Source organism: Mirounga angustirostris, unplaced genomic scaffold (assembly GCF_029215605.1).
Source record: "Mirounga angustirostris isolate CCGP_5_RB_7025 unplaced genomic scaffold, mMirAng1.0.hap1 SCAF_16, whole genome shotgun sequence".
Taxonomy (NCBI): Eukaryota; Metazoa; Chordata; class Mammalia; order Carnivora; family Phocidae; genus Mirounga; species Mirounga angustirostris.
In genome coordinates this window covers 32,525,463-32,549,991 of record NW_026991724.1, presented here as the reverse complement: position 1 = coordinate 32,549,991, position 24,529 = coordinate 32,525,463, and the positions used below count along the sequence as shown (strand labels likewise).

Genomic DNA, 24,529 nt, shown 5'->3' with positions numbered 1-24,529 from the left:
GTCCCATGTACCACCCCCACCCCCACCCCCCACCCTGCGGACCCGGTCAGTTTGTCCCGGCCCCCAGGTGTGGCATATCGACCACTCACAGACCCGAGGAGCCCTCAGGAGGCTGTTCGTCCACTTCATTTGTAGTTGGAAAACTGAAGCCCAGAGAGGAGCACACTGAGAACCGAACTCGGGTCTCTAACTCCTCCTCATTCGGGGAGTCTTTACTGAGCACCTGCTGGCAGGGTGTCACACGCGGGACGTGGGAAGGACCACGCAAGTTTCTGGTAGTGGTGCTCTGCCAGGAGGTAAAACCCAGTGGAGGGTAGAGGGTAGCAAGGCCTCTCTGAGGAGGTGACGTGTCAGCGGAGATGCAGGTGCCGGGAAGGAGCCAGCCGTGGAGGATGTGAAGGGAGAGCAGCCAGGAGGAGCAAGCAAGCAGAACCCCAAGCGGGAAGGAACTTGGGGTTTAGAGAAGCACAAAAGGGGGACCTGTGGGCCCGTCAGCAAGGGTGGGACCACGCGCTTGCTTTTACGCTGCTTTTGAAGAGAAAGCGTTGGAAAATTGTAGGCGGGTGAGTGCCAGCTTCTGACTTCCATTTTAACAAAGTACTCGTGGCTTCTTGGAAGGATGGGCCCTGCGGGGGAAGGAGGAAGGAGGCCATGACAATGGGACATGATTCCAGTAGTGCCGGCGAGGGTGAGGGCCTCGGCCTAGCGTGGAGGCCATGGGGCTGGAGAGCAGTGGGTGGGCCTGGGGGTAGGCGTGGGAGACGGGAGGTGGGGTGAGGGGGTGGATGAGGGAAAGAAAGGGATCCTGGGCACCCCCCCCCCCCCCCCACCGGCTTAAGGACCAAAGGCAAGGCTAGGGCCACTTCTGAGGTGGAGGTTTGGGCAGGTGACAGTGAAGGCTGTCTGTTGGGGGCATGTCAGGTGGCAGATGGCTGTTGGACATCCAAGTAGAGATGCCAAGTAGACAGACAGTTGGACACTGAGTCTGGAGGTCAGGGAGCAGCTGGGGGGCAGGGAGACAGCGAGAGGGAAAGGGGGGGAAGGACTTCTAAGGACGTCTCCACAGACGGCCCTGCACGTCTCCCCGGCAAAGGCCGGTCAATCACTGGGGCTGGCCGGTGGTTCCCTGGAAGTCTGAGAGGAGGAGGAGATGACTGGGGAGCAGCGGGGACCCCCTGACGGAGGGCAGGCGGGCCACACCCTGCCGGCTGCGCGCTCTCAGTTCAGAGCCCGTCCTCCTGTGAGTGTCAGCGGGGCCCGACTCCGCTCGGCGGCAGTCCCCCCAGCAGCCCGGGTGACGGCAACCACTCTGGAGTCTGTTCTTCATAAAAGCTCAGCTGGAACGGTGGAAATTCTGACTTGTGTCACATACCGAGCAGGCTTCAGTAGTTTCAAGTAGCTCGGGGTTAGATTTTAAAAGTTGAATTGCATCACATGTTTTAACTTGAGCAGGGATGGAGGGAGAGTGGAAGGGACATGGTATTTTTAGCCCCAAAAAAGCTTTTTTCTCTTTCCTGCTCCCTCTCTGCCAGCATCACCCCCTCCCCCCGTCGCCCCCTGAACAGATGTTTCGTTTCAACCGATTCAAACCTCAAAGCAGAGTGGCCATCAACCTTGTGCTCTGATGAGGTAAAAGGCTGGAATGCTATTTGTTGGGAAGGTTTCTTTCTTTCCTTCTTTCTTTTCTTTTTTTTCTTTTCTTTTCTTTTCTTTTCTTTTCTTTTCTTTCCTTTCCTTTCCTTTCCTTTCCTTTCCTTTCCTTTCCTTTCCTTTCCTTTCCTTTCTCTTTTTTCCTTTCCTTTTTCTCTTCAGTCACCACTGGTCCTTAAATAAAATCTCCCTACAGTAAAATGCAGCCTGGGGAGGCAAGATTGTGGAGGAAAAAAACCCCAGGCTGGCATGTCTGGTCTCAGGAAGGGGTAGACACCCACTGGCGGAAAGGCCAGAAACTACCTTGGAGGATCCCGCCGCATTAGGTCAATTCCTCTTTGGGTGGTGGTGGCTTTTGTCCTGATAAGCAGGGGCTTAGAGTTAAGTCAGGATTCTTTGGGTTCTTTTGACACTCAACCCAAATGCGACGAAGCTTTGGCTGATGATCTTGAAAAATCCTAGGGTGGATCCTGCCTAAAAAGGGCCAGCTGGATCCTGGAGCTCAAAACATGTCATCCACACACACATCCACTCCCTCCCGCCCTCTCTCTCTGTATCTCTCTCCCTCCCTTGGTCACCTCTCCCTCTGCCCCTGTGTTGGTCTCTCCTGCTAAAGGTGGCAAAGGGTAGCTACCCAGCTCTGGGCACTCCCATCCTATGAGCTCAGCCACCTCAGGTGAAAGAGAGCCCCCAAGTCTCAATTCTTCTTGCAAAAGTTTGGCTCTCACCAGGTGGATCTAGGTTGTGTGGCACCTGAAGTTTATCCCAGTTTGGGAGCCATCTTCAAAAAAAAGAGTACATGATTCTTTTATTTATTTTTTACACGATTCTTTTATAACTTTGAACCAGGTGATAGATCTATCCCACTAAACCTAAAGAAATATATCTCCAACTCAACCTTCCCTTAGCTTAATTCCAGAAATGCCTGTGTTCACTCCGACACTGCGTGACACATTAGGACGTTTGGGAGTCAGAATGGAAAGAGACAGTGGTCGTAACCAACTGAGGTTAAAATACCTAGTTTTGAAAGTATCAGAAAACCAAACGACCATGTGAACACATTGCCAGGGCCCGTGTAAGGGAGGGGCCCACAGGCTCAGCTTCACTGGCTTTCAGGATGCACCCTCCCTTGGTACTGACCTAGGAGCAGCCCCAGTGGCCATCAGGATGAAATTCATTGTGTCAACTAGGTGCTGGGTGCATCCCCAAAGCCGGAGTCAGATCAGCCCTCCATAAATCCATGTGGATTGAGATGGGAGAGGGGTGGCCCACCAGAGGAAACCCAGATGCTATTCTCAGAAGGAGGACAATGGTTGCAGGACACGCAAGAGCAGGTATCTACTATTGGGTGATGGAGTGGAGATACCAGAGGCTGGGGAGTCAGGAAACAGGGATTTTCGTCCTTTTGTTTCTACACTTTGGGTTCAAATCCCGCTTGTGCTACTTACCGTTGTCTTGTTTTGATGATGATGATGATGGCTGTGCTGATATGCCTAGACGTGGGGTGACAGACACTGTGCTGTATGTTGGGGCTACTTTAGGAAGATCGAATTAACAGAATAATGATAATAGTGGAGTAAGACGGACTCACCGAGCAGGGAGCCCTAACCTAGGCCCTGGAAGCGTGCAGGCACGTTCTCAGAGGTTGGAGGGCTGAGGACCTGAAGGATGAGCAGGAACTGGTGAGCCAGGACGAGTGTTCTTGGCAGGGATAACAGTGTGAGAGCACGGCTGGGTTACAAATTAAAAAGCAGTTCATGGGAGAGACAGGGCCAAGAGACAGCAGCGGGAAGATCACTTTCAGCAGGGAACTACATGGCTAAATCCATTTTGCTAAGATTCTTAAGATTAGTTTCCTCTTTGGTTCGATGCAAACAGGAACCTACCCCGCCTGGTGTTCTTAACAGGCCCTAATGGAATACTGCACGTACCCACTAACCTCACCAGCCCGCTGCCGTGGTCGTTGAACGAACAGATTTGTGCGCCTCCCAGACCCTCACTCCCTCAGGAGAACCTCGCACAAATGATGCGAGAAACCATTTGGCCTGGAATGCACATATGATATCTTTCTCTTTTTACTGGCAGCAGATTTACCCACCTAATTATATTTGGCATAGGCTAATATTAAAATTCATCTGCATTCCCTCTAACAGCTGCCGGTGGCGGGCTGGGGAGTCAGAAACATCCTGGCGAGCCACCCTGAGACTAAAATATTTGCAGCAGATAATCTGCACGCGGACAATTGAGAAAGGCCAGTGGAGACGTTAGGGCAGGTGTCCAAACTCCAGCAAGGAAGCTTTGGCTTGTGTTAGATCTTACATCGTATCAACGGAGAAGAACGTGGCAGGTAACCGGGAGGAGAGAACCGCTTGTCTGAGTGTCAGTCATTTCTGGTCTCTGGGGAGCGGGGGAGGGCTGATAATAGTCACAACGGGATTTCAAATTTGTCCCTACATCCTAAGTTTATTATCAACCAGGCCTTTCTGGATTATGTTAAAATAAGCTGGCGTTTGCTCCTATCATCCAGGGTTTGGATTTTAGCCGAAGTATGGGATTCAGGAACAGACCTACCTTTCTCCCTGCCGGTTCCCAATCTCAGTCAAGCCAGAATTTATGGTGTGTTTGTTATGCAGCCTTCCTTGTGTCTGCCTGTGGGGTTTGGTGCAGTTTTGCACGCTGGGGTGGATTGGCTGCCCTGTGCATGTGCTGTGGGCATCCCAGGGGCACTAGCCAGCAGGACCCCGCTCCTGGGAGACTTGCAGTCTGGCCACCAGGATGTGACAGGCTCCTGTGAAGGAATCGGAAGATCCCAGATCAGATTGCGCAGAATGAAGTGTTGGGCCGGATGGGGAGAGACCGCACTCTGCTCGCAACAAATGCATTCGTGCAATGTAGAGAAAGGAGCTTCCCCCCCACCCCCTCCCCCCGGCCTCAAGACACCTTTCTGCCATCTGTCCAAAAAATGTCACTGGCGATATACAAGTGTATGAGGTCCAGCCTGTGAACGGCGCCCCCTAGAGTTGGACACTGCACAACCTGTCTCTCAGATGACCCTAAGCCCCCTGAAGAACCCTGAGGTGCCTGTCCTGCCTGGGTGCCAGGGAGGGTGGGGCTGCAGGAGGGCAGATCTGTTTTATTTTGTAGCTGATTCTCATGCCGTTTGGGTGGTGCCAGCTATCAGCAGCTCGTGCTGGGTAGGCTGTGCCATCCTGCTCCCTGGGTCACTGCTATTTGCCAGGCTAAACAGGCTCCAGGAAGTGACCGGGTCTCTCCCAGCATGCGGTCCCAAATGAGCTGTTGATGCCTCCTATTGGGATTGTGGTTGCGGGGTGAGGGCTGGGAGTCTTGACCTCACGATCACCCCCAGTGACCATCCCAACCATCCCCACTCATCCCCACTCGGGTCTTTCCTCGCTCCCTGGCGCTCCTCTGTACTCTCTTCTTTCCCTCTCTTCCCTCCCAGCCCCCTCTTCTTTTTAAACTGGGGGAGGGACAGGGAAGAGACTGTCTTTGATCTCAGTGGAGGAAAAAAGTCTGTTCTGTTCAGGCTTTTGGCTAACACAACAAACAGTGTTTAAAATTTAACTTTGCTTAATTAATTAGTAATTCTGTTTAATGCTGTCTGATCTCCCTCCAAAAGGTATTTTGAAGCTTGAGAAGGGAACATCAAAGGGAGCCGGGTGAAGATGGTCAAGTAATGCATTTAATCTGGCAGTTGCTGGGGGTGGAGAGATGCCAGGTTGGGAGCTAATGTGGGAGAGAGCCATCATCTGGTAAACACAGCCAGCAGGCTCCTCGCAGCCGTGGTGTGAGAAGGGACAGGGAGCGGTTTCCAAAGAGAAGGAGCTCCACACACCACCCCCAGACTCATCTGAGCTGAGAATTGGTTTGAAGAAATCAGAGTTGACATTTTCTTTCTTCCATGCCTACTGTGTATGGTTGGGCAGGTTGTGTACTGCACAAGAGTTTCCAGGTAAGCAGGTGAGCAGCAGGTGAAATCCAGCCTGCACCCTGCTTATCAGGGTACCCTGGTGGGAAGGGTACCTAAGTGCAGTTCATAAACTTTTCTATAAAGGGCCAGGAGAGTACAACTTTAAGGCTTTGCGGGCCCTATAGTCTCTGTTGTGATTACTGAACTTTGCCATCATAGAGCGAAGCAGCCATACACAGTGCATATGAACGTGACTGTGTCCCAATAAAACTTTATTTACAAAAACAGGCGGTGGGTGGGCTGGCTGTTCTAAGTCATCTACAGGTACGTCACATCTAAAGGTATGATAGGAACGTAGGCTATAAACCCAGAATACAAGTCTTTGAACATGAAGACTTTTCTTTCCTCCTTGCTCCAACCCTTCCCTTCCTTTTTCTACTCTTCCTCCAGCTTTCCTTTCTTCTTTCAAGTTAGCAGTATCTCCTGTTGTTGCTGTGAGTGATTAAAGAATGATCAGAGTCCCTCTGAAATTATGCCCCCCCAGAAGATCATCTCTGGGGGGAAAAAAAATCTCTGGGCTGAGCAGGAGTAGGAGAGAGAGAATGGGCTCAGAATTTGGCGCCAAAGCCCATCTCGACAAAAATGCCATTCTCTTTGCTGGTTGGTGGGACCTTGGCAGCCCGAAGTGGGTACCCTTTACCTTTCTTGTGCCTGCCCTTGAGCCCAACGATGGATGTATGGAGGGCAGTTTGTTCTGTGCAGGGGTGGCGGGGCTGGGTGCTGGTCGATGTTTGGTTTGAGAGGGTTCACATGTGGGTGTAGAAGCGGGGCCCCAAGTCCCAGCCCCTGCCTCTGGCACTGGGGTCTGCTAGGCTTTCTGATCATCTCTGACACCTCCTCTGGCCATTGGGCGGAGGACAGTGACAGGGTGAAGGGCCTTCTTCGGTGGGGGCGGAGGGCGCTGACTGTCCCTGGTCCTAGCCCCCAGGGCTCGGGGGCAGGATGGCTCCCAGTCCTATTACCCATCGGTGGCCAGCCCCATGGGTGTCCGAGGGGTTTTCTGAGCTGGGATGGGATGAGGGACCCCTTGGTGAAGAGAAGGCAATCCAGACCATGCTGGTCTTTAGAGAAGAGACAGGAAGAGGGTGAGCGGTCGAGGGGGGCGTTTTCTACCCCGTTGGGTGAGGAGGAAGGAGGGGAGGCAGGGAGGGCCTGCATGTGGGGAGGGGTGCTCCAGAGAAGGAGGGAGCAGGGACAGAGCTTTCTTTTCTTTGGGTTTTATCAAGTGGAACTTGAAAGGCAATGTTGAACCTGAAGGTGGTTTTCTGATAACTTCTCTTTGAACTTGAAGTTTGGTTTCGATAAGCCTGGCTGGCTTACATCTCCAGCCAGGACCTCTGTGGAGGGAGGCTGCAGCTTTGAAGATGGAGCTGGGCTTTGTTTTCCTTTCTTCTTTCCCCCGCCCCCCACAGGGGGGCCGAATAGAGGATGTTGCCGGCCAGAAGAGCACCATGGTTTCTCCAGTGGGGCGGTTTTGGGGTGAGGGGGATCCTCTGGATCTGGGCTGTCGGCTGGGACCACGGCTCCTCTCCATCTTGTGCAAAGCCAAGCTTTTACTGAGCACCTGTTGCACGCAGGCCACTGTGCTAAGGAGGGACTTTCCTCATTGCCTCCCCCCACCCACTCCAGTAACCCTGTGAGGAAGAAACCATTTCATCTCCATTTTCCACACGAGGGCACTGAGATCCTGAGCAGTCCAGGGCCTTACCCAATGTTGCCCAGGCCAGTAAGTAGCAGGGTCGGGATATGGACCCAGAGTATCAGTCCTCTCATCAGGACGCTCCCGCCGAGCTCAGCTGCGCCCACCGGAGATGCTGGGGGCTCCTAGAGCTGAGGGCTAGGAATGGAGAGAGACTCCGCTCCCTGACTCGCTCTGACAAGCCTCTCTAGACCTTTTTGCCTTTTTCTAAGTGGGGGCGGCCGTAGTGCCCACTGCTTTGTGGCCTGGTCGAGCACTTTGCCTTGCACCCCAGCCAGTCCCACGATGGCGGATGCTCGGGCCCAGCAGGACCTGCAGATTTGGGGTGGGGGAATCAGGGTGGCTACGTGCTTGGCTGTCCTTGGGTCACTGGCTAACTGCCGGCTCGACTGCCCCAGGACTCAGCATTGCACTGGGCTGGCATACCGCCTGGCCATGGTGGTGTTTGCTTTGGAGGAGCAGGGAGGGCAGGACCTGGTTTTATCCACTAGATCAGAAGCCGTCAGTGCTGTCAAGGCCCCCCACCCCCACTCCGCCCCCTGCCCTGGAGGCCTCCAAGGACCTGGATCTCCTTTTAGGTTTGTCCTTATCAGCCTCATTCTGTGAAAGCACCAGGAGGGAGCTGGGGTCTGGGGCTGAGACAGGGTCTCCCGCTGGATCCCTGACACCTCTAAGGAGTTGTTGCCTTGCTGTGGGGGCGTTGTGGGCCGGGGGGGGTCCCCCTGAATCCCTCTGGGTATACCCGGAGTGAAGAGAAAGGGAATACTCAGGCCCCTCTGGGAGGGGAGCTGTGGATGGAGCCAGGTCAGTCTGTTGCTGCCATGGCCTTCCTGTCCCCACCCGTCTGGACTGTTGACCAGAGCATCCTTATCTTCAGCTCCTCCCTCCCTGCTGTTCCCCATCCCAGGCTGCCTGTGTTTGATAGGATGCTTTTGTGTCCTTTTGCATTCCCAAAGCCTCCATTTTGAGAAAACTTAGCTACCAACTGTGCTGATTCCCGAGAGATTGAGTTGGGGTGGGAGGGAGAAGAGGACATCATTCCCCTTGACTGTAACTCTTCGCAGCTGCTAGGACCCTGTGTACTGGCCCTGGGCTTCTGGCCCTTTCAGTCCTAGCTCACTGAATCCACCCAAGGATCCTCTGGGGAGGGGACTGCTCTGATCCCTGTTGACAGGGAAACCATTGAGATGTCTGGAGAAGGTACACGACCCACCCTGGGTCACACATAGTGTCAGGAGGACCCAAGCAGAGACTGAGGCTGCTCCTCAGGCCGCCTGAGGGAGGCCCCGCACCTCCTGTTTCCCTCAGTCCTCCTGACTGCCCATCCGGCGTGCCTTTGCCTGGGCCCAGGCCGGCAGCATCTTCGAGGCCAAAACGTCAGCAGGGAAGGCAGTGAGACTGTGTGGAAAGTGGCCATGGTCTATGAGCTTCCTGTCCACCTGTCTCTGGTCTGGCTGGCTGCAGGCTGCTTATCTGGGCTGTATAGTTGGGGCAGAGAATGGCGGCCTTGAGGCGCCCTGGGGTCATCTGAGTGGCCGGCACAGGTGACCTGGGAGGGGGGCTCCCCTCGGGCAGCCCTGGACATTACCCGAGGCCAGAAAGCCAAGTGATTTTGACTTTAGCACGCGGGCACCTGGTCCCCAGACCAAAGCCCCGGTGGGTGTGGTGGCCCCGAGGCCCAGCTGGGGACGGTCCTCACGCTGTCTCACTTGCCCTCCCCGCAGTGGCCCTGCCTCCCGAGAAGACAGACGGGTTGGCCAGCGGAGATGAGAAGAAGAGGGAGAAGGCGAGCGAATCTTGCCCAGGCTCCAAGAAGCAGCTGAAATTTGAAGTAAGTTCCCTTTCCTGGCGCTGGGCTCTGGAGAGTAGGGCTTCTATCCTTTTGGCGGTGCTTTTCGAGGAGGGGCGCTGAGGCCTGTCCAGATGCAGAGGGCTTTCACCTCCCGTGTGAACAGCTGCCCTTTGTGGGAGGTTTGTCCCGCCACGTCTGGGGCTGCCCCAGCTCCGCGTGGGCCCTGAGGACTCAGCACTGCCATCCCACGGGGCTGTGGCCCGGCGGTCTGGGGGAGGACGTGAGCGGGGGCCGGGGGGACAGCTGGCCCTGGAGCTGCCATTACTGTACTAGGGGCCTGCCTTCCCCTCTGGGCCTCAGTTTCCTCGTTACTGGAAGAAGCCTTTGATTCGACTCCTGAGGCTGTTCTGGGGAACATGTCGGGGCTCCCGGGTGGGCTGGATGCAGAGTGGCAGGAGGCCCTATCTGGGACTCAGTTTCCCCATGCAGTCAACAGCTAAAGGAACATGTCGTCCTAGAGCTTGCAGTCTGTCTGTCCTGCCCCATCCCAAACAGTACGTTAAGCTCCTTCTGTGTACCAAGCAGGGCCGGGTGCCGGAGAGCGGAACCCGGGCCTGTTGGCACGGAGCTTACCCGCTTCTCTCTGCCCTCCCTTCTCCTCCCTTCTTCCTTCTCTGCTTCCCTCCATGAGGCCACTAGGGCATAGCTCTGGAGCCAGCAGCCTAGGGTTCCCATCCCCACTGGCCTCCCTTGGGAAATGTGGGTAGTTTCAGTCTCTTTCTTATCGGGGTATTTATCGTAGGCCTGGTGAGTTAATGCACCTAACATGCTTAAAAGGGTGTCCACTATCACGTCAGCACTTTCCTTCTTCCTTCCAACCAAGCTTGATTGACACCTGCCGGGTACCAGGGGACCCCACAGTGAATGGGGCATGGCCCTGCCCTCCTGGAGCACGGTGTGGTGAGGGGGACGGGAGAGTGACCTAGACCCAGTAACTGCGCAGCTAGGGATGTGATGGGGGTCCGGGAGCACGTGGAGGGGTGGCCGCCTCGGTCAGGCTGGGGCGTGCAGGGTTTGGAGGCAGTTCCTGAGCGTGTGCAGGGCGGTGGCTGTAAGCAGACGGGGCGGATGCAGGTCTGAGTTGAGCCTCTGAGTGCAGGAGTAGGAGTTGGGGGAGGTGAGGACACGGAGCCCCTGGGATAAGGAGAGCACTTCCGGCTGAGGGAACGGCAGGAGCAAAGGCCCAGAGGCCTGTCGGTGCTGCAAGCTGTGTGGACACAAAGCTGCATCGTGTTGCATAGTGATGGTGGGTGGTCTGGGGAGATGACTCGGGACAGGGTGTGAGCCGGGTCACAGTGGGCCCTGAATGCAGGAGCTGAGGGGGGCGGGCAGCATCCCGTTGGGGAGCTGGGGTTGCTAGCTGCTTCCGGGAGCCCACCGGCGTCCCTGCGTGTCTTCTGGGGTGGTTGGCAGAGCCGAGGGCCGAGTGCAGCGGCAGAGGGAAGGCTCAGACCGAGACGTCTCTCTTCCCTGGAGGCCCGAGTGGGCCGATTTCTGGGAGGGCCCGGCTGACTGCCCGGGACTCATCCACGGCCCATGAGGAGGACTCACCCGAGAAGCCCAGGTGGTGGGGGGCTGGGGGGACAAAGACATATATGACAGAAGTTGAGGGGGGGATAGTTACTGAACCCCGAGCTATCTTTGGGGCCGTGCAGGAGGGCCAGCAAGAAGGAATCAGATGAACGCTGTGTGAGTGTGAGTGGGGGGGGGGGGGGCACGTGTGCAGGGCGAGCGCTGTACTACATGAAACGGCGCCTCACAGAGCAGAGCGGGCACTTGGCAGGTATCAGATGGGCATGTCACAACTGAGGGAAGGCTGACTTTGAACTCCGCATGGGCCGCCCGAGGACTGCTGGAGGGAACTGGCTTCGAGCTGCAGAGGCTGGGGGCAGGGACGCCGCGCTCGGGCACATCCCTGCCAGTGTTCAGGGGCCAGGTACCGCTCCTCTCTGGGGGCCCGAGCCCATCTTCCTGCAAAAGGGGAGGGCAGCTGAGGCAAGACGTGGAACGGAATGGCCTGGGGGCGTCTTTGCTTGTTTTCATAGACTCTTGTGACCCTCTTTGGCAAACCAGCCAGCCTTTCTCGAACTTTCTATCTGGTGTTCAGCTGGCTCCTGCATACACACTGCCAGGGACAGAGCTCATTACTGCCCAGCTCGGGTGCCTGTGGTTAGACGTATCGGGTCCTGTGAGCGATGATAATGAAGTCATTGTTAACATTACGTGCATCATATGTTAACATCACAGCAAAGACAATGGCAGCTACTATCATTAATTGGACTTCTCTAGGTGCCAAACCGTTCCACGCTTTTTCCAGTTCCCCCGTTGCAGAGCCCGAGGCAAGGACTTGGCAGGTGATCGCAGGGAGCAGCAAAGGAGGGAAGCCAGTACCAGTGGGTGAAGGGGTGGATTGGTGCCAGAGCAGCTGGGCTGTGCAGAATGCCTCACACTGCCCCGGGCGCTCAATCCCCGGCTCTTCGGGTCTTCCTTGGACACAGAAGCTGGCTGCTTAAGGTGGGAGGTCGGGAACCATCCGCCACAGCTGCCCGGGAACACCGAGGGGATGCGGGGTGGGGCGCTTCATGCTCCCATCTGCCTCGTGAGAGCAGTAACTGGCCTTTCCCATGATTTACACGAGGGGAAACTGAGGTACAGAGAAGCCATGCCCAGGGTCACACAGCCATGGAGGGCCATGTACCTGCTGGCACCCGGGGCTGAGCTGGGGCTTTACCTTTTAGTGCTCGCTCACCCTCCCCTGCCTTCCAGGTCAGGTGGCCACCCTGGGCATCCTGTAATAGCTTCCTGTTACTAGTTCCTGTGTCTTCCAGTAACTTCTGTCCCTTGGTCCAGGTTCTGTCGCCCTGAGGCCACGAAGCCTCCTCTCAGACCCCCAGCTCACACCCCCGCCCCGCCCCGTGTTTCTTTTGCCTTCAAAGACCCAGAGGCTGTCCGGCACCCCTGCAGGCGTCTCTCCCGGGGCCAGACCTCCCCTGCCCAGCCTGGCCTCCCCACCTGGTCCCTCATGTCGTGGTTGTTGTGCTCTTCCTTCACACGAGGTCTGGGGAGGGCAGTGGGGAGGCGGCCACCCCGTGACCTGGCCTCTGGGTACTCCAGCCACATCCGTGGTTGTCTGTCTGTGTCCAGGAACTACAGTGTGACGTGTCCGTAGAAGAGGACAGCCGGCAGGAGTGGACCTTCACCCTGTACGACTTTGACAACAATGGCAAGGTCACCCGTGAGGTGAGTGCACCTGCCGGGCCGCCGGGGCTTCAGGGAGACCTGGAGGGCTGTCCCGCAGCTGCCTGGTGAGTGGGCAGCGGGGACAGAGGACAGGGTGGCCGGGCTCCCCTGCACTCAGCCTAGGCACTGCCCTCCCCCCGGGGGAGGGGAAGGGTGGGAGGCAGGCGCAGAGACCTGAGGGCTCCCCAGAGGAGGACCCTGAGTCCCAACAACGTCCCATCCTGCCTCCTCCCTCGAGTCCCAGAGCTCTGGCTGGGGCAGGGGCTGCGACCATCCCAGGCCACTTCCCACCTCAGCTAGTGCGCCCAGGAGCTGGGGCCAGGTGGGCACACGGAGGCCAGGCAGTGCCTCCCTCTGCCGGGCAGGAATGAACACCCCCAGCACCGAGAACTCTGTGCCTGGCCTGGCCACGGGCCTGTGCTTCACCACTCTCTCCCTCTGAACGCCGCGTCTCTGCCCTCAGCCCTCCTGCCACACCTCCGTCCCCCCTGTGTGCCTCTCACCCTTCTTCCACGCCTCTGTCTGAATACTGAGCACCCACTGTGCGCATCCGCCATGCCCCAGCTGTGGGGACGAGGGGACGAACAGTTCAGACACAGCTTCCAGCCTGTGGCTCCGACAGCTGCTGAGGGAGGCCGGTCCCAAACAGTTACAGGACGGTTGTGAGGTGAAGGAGATCAACAGTGTGACAGAGAGGGGCCCGTGTGTCTAGGGAACCTCCTAGGGGAGCATGGCCGTGTGGAGCTGGGGGAGAGGTGCCTGGCAGGTGCAGAGCAGGAGTGCTCGGGGTGTTGAAGGTGCTGGAGGAGACCCGTGTGGCAGGCCCTGGTTTGGGGTCCTGGGGCTCAGGGAAGCCACCAGTGGGTTGGGGGAAGCAGGGGCAGGACCTGGTTGGAGCTACTGCAGTCTCTGCCTCCCTTTCACCCTGGGCCTGGGTGCCACCCCTTCTGCCTCCTTGTTGCTTTTCCCACCGTCCCTCTGCGACATCCTCTCCCTCCCCAGGAGGCCCTGGTTTTCAGATATGGGACCTGCTACCGGTCTGCATAGGGGTCTGAGAGCAGCATGGCTGGCTCTGCGCCTGCCTCACGTGCAGCTCACGAGGGCGTCCGGGGTGTCCCCAGAGAAGCTTTGCTGTCTTCTCTCCCTGCCTGGTTCAGGGCTACAGATTTTCTTTTCTGTGGCTGGTGCAGGAGAAGCTGTCAGAGGGGACGCCTGGGTGAAAAAAGGGTATCTCTTCCTCAGGCCGTGGCCTAAGGAATATTCGAACAGGGCTGGGGAAGAAACTGTGAGTGACTTAAAATCATGCAGGGTTCTTGGGGAGGTAAGTGACAGAATCCCAGCAAACTGTTATAGATTAAAAAAAAAAAAAAGGAATATATTGGTTCACATAACTGAAATGTGGTCCAGGGCACTGACTTCAGGCATGGCTGGATCCAGAAGCTCGGTACCTTCAAGACTAGCTACCTTCAGTGGCTCTGTTTCCTCTGTGTTCCTCATTGCCTAGCAGCCCTGCCCCTGGCCAGTAGCAAGGTGATGGCTGACATTTTCCCTCTATCTGGGACTCTCAGCAGCTCTCCCAATTCAGAAGTTCCAGAACTAAATCTCACTGGCTCCGACCCCCTCACACGAGTGGCCCTGACCCAGTCATTTTTGCCATGGGTTTGCAATGCTTGAGATGGCCCTATTCCGGGTCGTGGAGCCGAGGGGAAGTTATCGGATACATGAGCCACGAAGACCAAAAGTGAGAGGGGGCGTGTAATCGGCTCATAATATAAAATCAAGCAGGGGCAGGACCTGGTCTGAGCTACTGCAGTTATTAGGGGGCAGGGGAATGGATTCCGGGCAGGCAAAGCCCCAAGAGAGACCTGGGTACTTGGGAAGCAGTGGAAACCCTTCTTGGTTGGAGATGTTGGGGAGGCCGGGGAGGGGGGCATGGTTTAGGTGAACCCCCATCCCCCTCCAGCTGTGATGCTTTGTGTGGAGTGAGCAGCCACCGTTCCTCCCCATCCTGTTTGGGAATGGCCGCTGTGGTGTAATTATCTTCACAGGGAAGCACACTGCAGTCTGGAAGCTTGGTTAACTGAGCTGAATGGCGGTGGCCCCAGCTGTCTCTCAAGGCCACACAGGCAGCTGGGCTGGGCTTCTCGGGGGTGCGGTGGGTGGCATTGCCCTGTCTTCTCACTCATGTGGCAGCCAAGACCCCGCTGCCCCTGTTAGCCGCCACCTTCATTCCTTGCTGGTTTGGAGATGCTGACCATAAGAGGGTTGGCCCCCCGCTCGGAGGCCTTGCAGAAACCCGCGGGCAGACACTGCCGTCTGGTTCTGCATCTTGCCTTTCTTTACCCTCGGTAATGAGAGGAAGAGCAGGGAGGTGAGGGTTCCCGAGGAGGGTGCCCCAGCCCGGCCTAGAGAAGGCCATCCCTGGATCGTGTCTTCCTCCTGCGGAGGAGCGAGGGGGCTGGCTTCCAGTCCAGGGAGAACCCAGCCTCGTGTTTCCCCTTGGTCTATTTTTAGCCCCAAGGCCACTCCTCAAAGCTGGCTATAAATACCGGTCCCCTCCATGCTCTCTGGCTGTCTGCAGGCATGTTTCTGTGCGCTGGGGCAGACAGGCTCCCACCTCACTGCAGCTATGGCCCAGAGCTGGCGTCTGGGCTCACTTCCCAACTCAGAAGAAAGTACCTGTTCATTTGTGCAATAAATATTCACGAGCATCTACTTCTGTGTGCTGGACCCCGTACAGGCACGAGTCGATTTTTCAGCTGGGATTGCCAGAGCAGGCCTGTTCCTAGACCCTGAGTCACTGCCCCCCACCCTGGCTTGGGATAGGACACTTGGGGGATAATGTTGGTGGACCTCACCTTCCTCATCTGTAAAATGGAGACACTGGGTCCTCCTGCATGGACTTCCTAAGAAGGAGGGGGCAAACGTGGGTATGCAGAGCAGCTCAAGGGAAGAAGGGGCGAGAAGAGGAGTCCTCTGCGGGCCTGGCCAGAGGAGCTGAGATTGCTGAGTGAGCCAGTGAGCCTGGGTCTCAAACTGGCAGCCTTCACAATCCCAACGTAGCCCCGAGATGTTCCGGCCCAGCCCCCCAGAAGGTTTTGTTAAAAATTAAGTTATCACAGGCAACCGAAGTAAAAATAGATGAATTGACTACATCAAAATTCAAAACTAATGTGCATCAAAGGACACAGCAGAGTGGAAGGCAACCTACAAAAAGAGAGAAAATATTTGCAAATCACGTATCTGATAAAAGATTAATATACAGAATATAAAAAGAACTGCACCTCCACAGCAGGAAAGCCAACAACCCAATTAAAAAAATGGGCACGGAACTTGATCATTTCTCCAAAGAAGAGATACAAATTAATGGCCAAGAAGCCCATGAAAAGGTGCTCAACATCACTCATCATTAGGAGATGCAAATCAAAACCGCAGTGGGATCTCACCTTATATGCGTTAAGATGGCTACTATAAAAAAACCCAATAGACCGACAATGACAAGTGTCCCCGAGGAAGCGGCGACAGCAGAACCCCTGTGTGCTGTGGGTGGGAATGTTCGGATGGCACGGCTGCTGTGGAAGGCCGCGTGGAAGGTCCTCAGAAAGCTAAACACAGAATTCCCATATGACCCAGCAATTCCACTTCTGTCTGAGTCTCTGTAGCCCAAAGCAGGGTCTCAAGGAGATACCTGGACCCCCAGGCCCACAGTAGCATTTTTCCCAAGAGCCAAAAGGCAAAGCCACCCAAGTGTCCCTGGCTTCCCTCAGCAGAGGGGTGGATAAACATATACATACAATGCAGTATTATTTAGCCTTAAAAAGAAAGGAAATCCTACCAGGTGCCACAACAGGGATGGGCCTCCGGGACCTCTCACACAAAGTGCGACAAGCCAGTCACAAAAAGACCAATCCCACGTGATTCCACTTCTGTGAGGTACCTGGAAGAGTCAGATTCATGGAGTCAGAAAGTGGAATGGTGGTCAGCAGGGGCTGGGGAGATGGGAAAACGGGGAGTTGACAAAAATTAAATGAGCTTCCAGTATCAGAGATTCTGAAGATTTAGCCGAAGATTCTGGATTTCTGGAATGACCCTCCCTTAGCCAGCACTGCCACGGAGCTAGTGGGCAGTGCTGAGTGGGAGCCACCTCTGTGGGTTCCCCACTCCGGGTCACTCATCCATATACCTGCCTGGCCATGGTAGTGCTTGGTGTCACCTCTGTCTGAAGGGCTTAGGGGTGGGGAATAAGGTGAGGGCTGAGTCTGTCTGTTTATGAAGAGCCGCAGGGCTGATAATTGGCCATCTGTGGGCCCGATCTATAGAGAGCAAATACCTTTTCCAGAGGCTTCATCATTTAAAGCTGGAAGCCTCCCCTGCATGCTCCCCCCGCCAGACAAACGCCCTTAACAGACGCCCAGAACAAAGGGAGACCTATTTTATCCCTCCATTCCCCGGTCAGAAGTCTCTGAGACGCTTCACGGAGCATGGGTTGGACATCCCTGTTCTGCTTGAGGGCATAACTGAGGCCCAGAGAGAAGATGAGATTGGGTCAAGTTCTCGCAGAATAGTTTATCTTTAGCGACACATCTAGTTTTCCAGTTTTCACTCAGAAGGAGCTCATCAGACCCAAAGTAGGTGCTGTCGGGGCCCCTCTGCCAGCAGTCTCCCTGACCTGCCTCTCAGTTCACTTGCTGCTGGTGAACAGTGCCCACCGTGAGAGCTTTCTCCAGGTGGGCGCTGGCTCAGCCTTTGCAGGACAGCCCGGAAGTCCCGGCAATGTAGCATCACCCCCCAGGGCAACTCTACCCTGGAGGGATGAGACTTTTCTTTCTTTTTTTTTTTTTTAAAGATTTTATTTATATATTTGACAGAGACAGAGATAGCGAGAGCAGGAACACAAGCAGCGGGAGGGGGAGAGGGAGAAGCAGGCTTCCCCCCGAGGAGGGAGCCCGATGTGGGACTCGATCCCAGGACCCTGGGATCATGACCTGAGCCGAAGGCAGACGCTTAACGACTGAGCCACGCAGGTGCCCGGGATGAGACTTTTCTGAGGTGGGGTCCACATAGTCCCTCCGAGGACCCAAGTGCCACTTGGGTTGCCCGTGGCTGGACCTGCTCATTCACGTCATCCCCCGCTCCCTGCCCCTTTGCTCCTGCATCCTAGGATCCCCTCCCAAATGAACCTCATATGCACGTTTCTGCCTTAGGCTTGACTTCTGGGGGAGCCAGGGGGCTTTCCCTTCCTCAGGTTTCACTGGGGCCTCTGATTCCTGGGGCTGTGGATGCCCTGTGGCTGAAGCCCCGGGTGGCTCTCTGCTTCGCTCCCCTGCAGGACATCACCAGCCTGCTGCACACCATCTACGAGGTGGTTGACTCCTCCGTCAACCATTCCCCGACGTCAAGCAAGACGCTGCGGGTGAAGCTCACGGTGGCCCCCGACGGAAGCCAGGGCAAGAAGGGCATCCTTCTCAATCACCCCGGTGAGGGGCTGGGGGGCCGCCCCGGCCACAGAGGCCAGTACACTCCCAGCTCTCAGGAAGGATCACACCCTGCCCTGGGAAGAGTAGGAAGGAGCCCTGGGGTCTTTTCCTGGGAGCGACTTTGTGGACAGGTGGAATTTGAGCAGGTTCTTGAAAGAGCAGGATTTGGATAAGAAAGGAATATACAGGTGGGAGGCCCTGTGTAGGCACCGCCTTGGAGGTGGGCAGGGACATGGCCAGCGGGGAGTCTGGGGGAGAAGGTACAGGGCCAGGTAGCTGTGAGACCCCTCTGTCTGGTCCTGGCTTGGAGAACCCTTCCCACAGCCATGGTGAGCCATTGTGGGCCAGTTGTCAAGGGTTGCATGCCGGGGAGCTTAGAAAACCTCACCAGAGCCAGGAAGCTGGTGGGCACAGGCGTAAGCCGCTCACCTGGCTGTTTCTCGGGTGGGACTCAGACCTGCAGAGCACGAGGCCCAGAGCGGAGACCAAACCCGCCGAGGAGCTTCGAAGCTGGGAGAAGAAGCAGCGAGCCCCACTCAGGTACAGTGGGTATATGTGCGGCTGGGGGTGGGGGGTGGGGGGTGGATGACAGCCTAGTGCCCCTGAGCACATATTGAGCACCAGCTGTGTACCTGCATCTGAGGGATTTTGAGCAGGGGGCTCCAGTCTGTTTTCTCTTCAGGGGGCAGTGATTTCAGAGGACAGGCTCACAAATCAAACTCTGTTTTTAGAAAATGACTAAATGTAGGTCCACGTTCCTTTGTCCAAAATGCTTTGGGCCAGAAATGTTTTGAAATTCAGCATTCATTGGGTTTTAGAAGAGATGTTCCCAGCACATTTCTCATATATTCTACTTGGCATCTGGGCAGCACCCTGGGATTTCACACGCTGAAATTTCTGCGCCGACACGTATGAATATCCACACAAAGTGATATAAAGCCTACAGTTCCCTTTACATCCGTTTAGGGCAGGCTCGGCTGCCAAAGAAGTTATGAAAAATCTTTGTCTTCAGGCTTTTTGCGTTTCAGAATTGTGGCTAAGGGACTGTAAGGCTGCGATTCTCTTCCACCTGTTATTTCTTTAACTTCAGGGAGGGAAGGAAAGGAGGGAGGGAAGCGAAGAGAGAGCGTGTTTAAAGAAAAGCATCAAGTAAACAGGAATATAAAGTAACAGCAGTGTAGGAGGTGTGAGGATGTAGGAGGCATCCGTGGCCGGAAGTCAGGGGCCGGATGGCAGTACCTGCCCCAGGGAATGGAAAGGAAGTGACCCGATTGGGACAGGCACCCGCCCAGAGGGGAAAGACTGAAGGCAGTCCCAGCAGGGGCCACAGCTCGGTGTGGGGAGGGGCATGCAGGCTGCAGGCTAGCTGTGTTGGGGAGTGGGGGGGGGGGGGGATGAGAGGGGTGGGGCTGGAGCTCAGAGAGCCTTGCAGGGGAGAGGCATGGAGCCCAGACTCCCGCAGTGGGAGAAAGGTGGCCTCTGGGGGCACCTCCCTCCCCACCCCCTCCTGACACACACACACACACTCCATTCTTGGCTTACAGAGCCTGCCCCCCTCAACTCCAGTGGCTTGGGGGCTTCTGCTGCCCACACTGTCTGGGAAACCAACCCAGGGGTGAGGTCTCCTGTCTGCCCAGGGCGCATATGGTTCGAAGCCTGACTTTTGGGCTTAAGTTCTGACCAGTAACCTCTCACCTTTACTTTGGACCTGTTCAAAGCAAATGCCTCTCCAGTCCTCCCAGAAGGCCCAGGAGGCCAGCAGAGGTCTACGTCTCCACGGCCAGGGAAGGAACTAGAGACACAGATTGCCAAGATGACCACTCCCTCCCGTCCCCACCCTTTCCCAAGACCCAGAAGGAGGTGAAAGAAGGGTCCAGAAGGATTCGTCCCGGTGGCTTCCCAGGAGACCGTGGGGCTACCCCCACCGAGGGCCGGTGCCCACCCCCTCACTGGCCTTCTTGCCCTAGGTTCCAGGGTGACAGCCGTCTGGAACAGTCCGGCTGCTACCCGCATTGTGTGGATGAGAACATTGAGAGGAGAAACCACTACTTAGATCTCGCCGGGATAGAGAACTACACGTCCCAGTTTGGGCCCGGTAAGGGAGCTCTTGCTACCTGCAAGGCGGGGCGAGGGGAGGGCTGGGCGGGGGGAGGCGTGCCAGGTGGCGCTCATTACACCCCCCTGGGCTGGGGGAAGGTGCAGCTTTTACTGGACAGGTTAAAGAGTCTTCTCGGAGGAGACGACATTAAAAACATTTTACAAATGAACACATGCCCCAAGTTGAACAAAATCAAATAGTATCTCAGGGCCTGTCGTGCAATGGAAACAGAGGCTCTGTGCCCCACCCCAGACCACTCCCCGCCCCCCCTGTTCCGTGAGCAAAACGCTGCTCTGTCTTCATCAGCTGTTGACATCTGTTGACCCCCTGCTAAGATAAATGAAGAGGTAGCCCACTTAATTTCACACCCCCAACTCCTCTCTCCCCTTCCCCCTCCTACGTGTAATCCCTGTTGGTCACCTCCGCAAGTTAAAGAATATGCCTGTCCATTGCCTTCTGTTCCCATGACCTCAGACAGCTACCAGTGTCTCTCTCTTTCTCTTCTCTCTCTTGGCAGGGGAGTTACTTAGTTTTAAGGACCTAACAAAGCAACAGATCTTCCCCCTTCGCAGATGGCCAAGTTCCATTCCAGAGAGGTTCCTCCAAGGCAGCGAGGAGCAGCCTGGGCGGGGAGGGGCGCTCTCTGAACAGTTACCAGTCCTGGAGCACAGGGGCTGGGGGGGGTTTCTGGGGCACAGGGCAGCCCCGGCACACAGTAGGTGCTCATTAAATATCTGTTAAATTGGTTCCTAGGCTCCCCATCAGTGGCCCAGAAGTCAGAGCTGCCCCCCCGCACCTCCAACCCCACTCGGTCTCGCTCCCATGAGCCAGAAGCCATCCACGTCCCACACCGAAAGCCCCAAGGCGCGGAGCCGGGCTCCTTCCACTTCCTTGACACCCCATTCGCCAAGGTCTCGGAGGTCCAGCAGCGGCTCCGGGGCGCCCAGGACGGGAGCAAGCACTTTGTGAGGTCCCCCAAGGCCCAGGGCAAGAGCGTGGGTGTGGGCCACGTGGCCAGAGGGGCACGAAGCAAAGCCCCTGGGGGCCCCGCCGTCCCTGCCGTGTCCCCAGCCGCCCACCTGGCCGCCAGCCCCGCCCTCCTCCCCGCGCTGGCACCCCTTGGGCCCAAGAAGCACAAGCACCGAGCCAAGGAGAGCCAGCAGGGCTGCCGGGGTCTGCAGGCGCCCCTGGCCGTGGGCGGCAGTGTCGTGGGGAGGGACCGCGTGAGGGACCTGCCGGCCGTGGTGGTGTATGAGAGCCCGGCCGGCCAGGCGGTCCAGAGACATGAACATCACCACCACCACGAACACCACCACCATTACCACCACTTTTACCAGACATAGACCCCTCCCCAGAAGCCCCCACCCCGGCCATATGAAGGACCCCCCCTTCCCCAGGCCCCCCAAGGCATTATTATTCTATTAATTATTGTTATTATGACGATTATTGTTATTAATAATTATTGTTACTCCACTAATATTCAGCTAGCCTCCATGTAGAAGATATATGGAAACACAGAACTAAACTTTTATTTATATGTTGTGAGGACTGCATAACTTACCCAAGACAATGACTCTGGGTTTGGAAGTGGCCTGTTGAGGGTGGACGCTCGCTCGGGCTCCCGAGGGGCAGTTTCCACGCAGGCTGGTCCACACCCTTCCCGGCTCTGGGGGAGCCCTCGGCCAGAACTGTGCCCTACCCCAGTCTCTTCCAGGAGAACACCCTTACCTGGCCCGCTTCCAGAGACCCTCGAAATCTCCGAGAAGATAAACAGCTGCTACCTCTTAGTATTATTCTGATTTTCTTTTGCCCTTAACTGATTGTAACGTGCTACAAGGGATTTCAGCGGACCGCGGACGCGTGACCTTCCTGGCTCTTGTGTTTTTATGTCCCAGCCTAGAAACCCTAGCTGTCCTTTCTGGAGTTCCCTTTCCTGCCCCTCCAGCGGGATCACGTCCTCGCCCCAAACCAGTCCCATCTTTTCTGCCGTGCACCACATGAAAATACGCTTCTCCTCCTCCCTTCCCTTGTTCTCTCTTCTTTAGAAAGATACACACACACATATTTAAAGACTGCCCCTGAAACCAGCCTTCTCGTTTTGGAAACCTCTGGAGAGGGAACCCAACCACAAAAACAAGCGTGGTTTTCCCAGATCGGGCATTTGTGTGTTGTCGGTTGTGACCCAAGATGTGGAAACCTCATGTTCTCTACCGTTGGCAAATATAGACCTACCTACGTGGTTCTCTACCAGAGCTTCCTTATCTATAGCTAGGCGCCATCTGTCCATGTATCTTTCTATAAATATACACTCTCAGGTAACTTTTCCGGTGTGCCGAAATCAGTGGCTTGCTTCCTAGACATGTTCGGAGCCCAGATGTCACCCTGTGTGCCTCCTGGTGGGACCGCTGTCCATCAGATGCGAATGGTCGCTTGCCTCTCCTCGGCAGGTCCTTTTTCGGGGCTCAGGGTCTGACAGATTTAGAGAGGCCTGCCGGAGTCCACAAGCTGGGAGGGCAATGGGGACAGTGGCCAGAGTTGGGGCCTCGGAGCAGTGTCCTGCACAGAGCACGACTTCGTCGGATGAGAGCCTGGGGAGACTAGGAAAAGGACCACCGTCAACCAGTCGGGGTCCCGTGGGAAACATGACACAATCTCCGACTGGGTAATCTGAGGGAATACTTACAAAGTGTGGGCCAAGCCTCCGGAAAGAGTGCAGAATCCGGGGCGAGCCATACGTGGGGCCACTCCCGCCCCTACAGTGGAGCAGAGAGGGTGGGAGTCATCTTCAGACAGAGCCGTGGGGCCGTCTCTGTCGGGGACGCAGACAGCCTGTGGGGACCCTACAGGGAAATCCATCTCCTGGCCTCACTCCTTCCTGCCCTGCATCCTTTTGAGACACTATTGGCTGAAGCCCCTAGGAGCCAGAGGGAGCCACAAGGCCAGGGAGCTGTTGAGGGCTGCGGGGACGTTCTTTCTAGGCAGAGAGGGACACATGGAGGAGTGGCCAGCTGCCTGGCTCTCCGCTGCGTGGCTGCCAGCTAGCATCTCCTCTTCCAGAGCCTCCGGGTTTGGTTTAACCTGGCTGGTAAGGAGTTATTTTTGAGAGTGAACTCAGGGAGAGCGTCAGGCTCAGAGAGGTTAATTCGCTAGAGATCACACAGCAGGTGGCCGAGCTGGGATTCTAGTCTTCCCAGACCCCTGTAACCACTGGGGGGTTTAACCACTGGGCCAGGGCTTCCCTTGTTTTGCGCTGTGGGCTTCTATCAGTCGGCATCCAACTCAAACGGATGGGAATGTAACCAAGGCAGGGAGGGAGCTGGCTTTGAGAGGACAGGAGCCAGGGTGGGAATGAAGCCGAGAGGCGCTGGGTCCTACTCCTCCCGCTCTTGGTTTAGACTTCTACCTCGATAGGCTTGGTCACGCTGTGGGGGGCTGCGGGCCCTCTGAGCCCCAGGACCAGCTGGAAAAGGATCTTCTGCTAGGGATAGTCCAGGGCAGGATTCTGATTGTCTGGGCTCGATCCGGTACCCACTCCTGGGCCAATCACTATGGCCCACCTCGGGTCACATGTCCAACCCCGGCGGCCAGGGGGCGGAGTCTGCGGCAAGAAAGGAAAGGCAGGGTTGCTGAGCAGGGACCCAGGACTAGAATTGCTGCAAGGTGGAAAGGAACCAGGGATTGGGTCCACGTGGGGAGTCTCCCTGCAGGGGCTGTAGAGTGTTCCCTCAGCCCCAGAGAGGGGGTTCCACACCACCTCTCGCAGCCCCACGCCCGCCAGGATTCGGTGATTTCTTAGGAACTGGGGATTTATTTAAAATACCATTTTGAAAAATCGTGACCTGTGCACATGCTAAAGATTCAAATAGTACAGAATGGGCGGGTGTGCAGTAAAAAGTACACTTCCTAAAGAATCCCTGACTCTAATATTCCCGGGCCCCTCCTGGGCTGAATCATCCAGTGAGGCTTGGGCGTTGTGAGCCCAGACTTTGGGGCCAGGCTGCGTGGGTTCAAATTCTGACTTCCCCAGTGCTCTGTGCTTCAGGCGATACACGGTACTTCTCAAGCCTCCGTTTCCCCTCTGCAGAGGGGGATCATAAGAGACCTATCCCATGGGGTTGTTGCAAGAATTCACTGAGTTAAGCCCGGCCCAGAGGAGCACCACGAAGATGTTAGCTGCCATTATTATTTACAAGATAAATGCATTTCTGTAAGATATCTTCCCGCTCAAATTTTGTTAATTCTTTGAAAAGACTTGTTTCAGAGCAGTTTTAGGTTGCCGACAAAATCGAGGGGAAGATACACAGATTTCCCACATACTCCTTACCCCATGCATGCACAGCCTCCCCCATCATCAACATCTCTCACCAGAATGGTACTTTTTTTTTTTTTTAAACCAAGGATGAACCTACAGGGACCCACTGTAATGATCCAAAGTCCGTAGTCTGCCTTGGGGTTCGCTTTTGGTGTTGGACATTCTGTGGGCTTGGACAAATATACAATGACATACCCGTCATTATAATAT

The 24,529-nt window shown here is 56.0% G+C and overlaps 1 protein-coding gene across 1 annotated transcript in view; it reads left to right on the top strand.

Annotated features, from left to right (window-relative positions):
* The window catches only part of NKD1 (NKD inhibitor of WNT signaling pathway 1), an 85,594-nt gene extending 62,996 nt beyond the window's left edge, over positions 1 to 22,598 (top strand). The window contains exons 5-10 of the mRNA XM_045891145.3: positions 9,065 to 9,171; positions 12,337 to 12,432; positions 17,762 to 17,909; positions 18,365 to 18,449; positions 19,877 to 20,004; positions 20,761 to 22,598. Coding sequence (XP_045747101.1) covers positions 9,065 to 9,171; positions 12,337 to 12,432; positions 17,762 to 17,909; positions 18,365 to 18,449; positions 19,877 to 20,004; positions 20,761 to 21,350 — 1,154 coding nt within the window. The 3' untranslated portion in view covers positions 21,351 to 22,598. The remainder of the gene's footprint in view (positions 1 to 9,064; positions 9,172 to 12,336; positions 12,433 to 17,761; positions 17,910 to 18,364; positions 18,450 to 19,876; positions 20,005 to 20,760) is intronic.
* Positions 22,599 to 24,529: the final 1,931 nt, after the last annotated feature.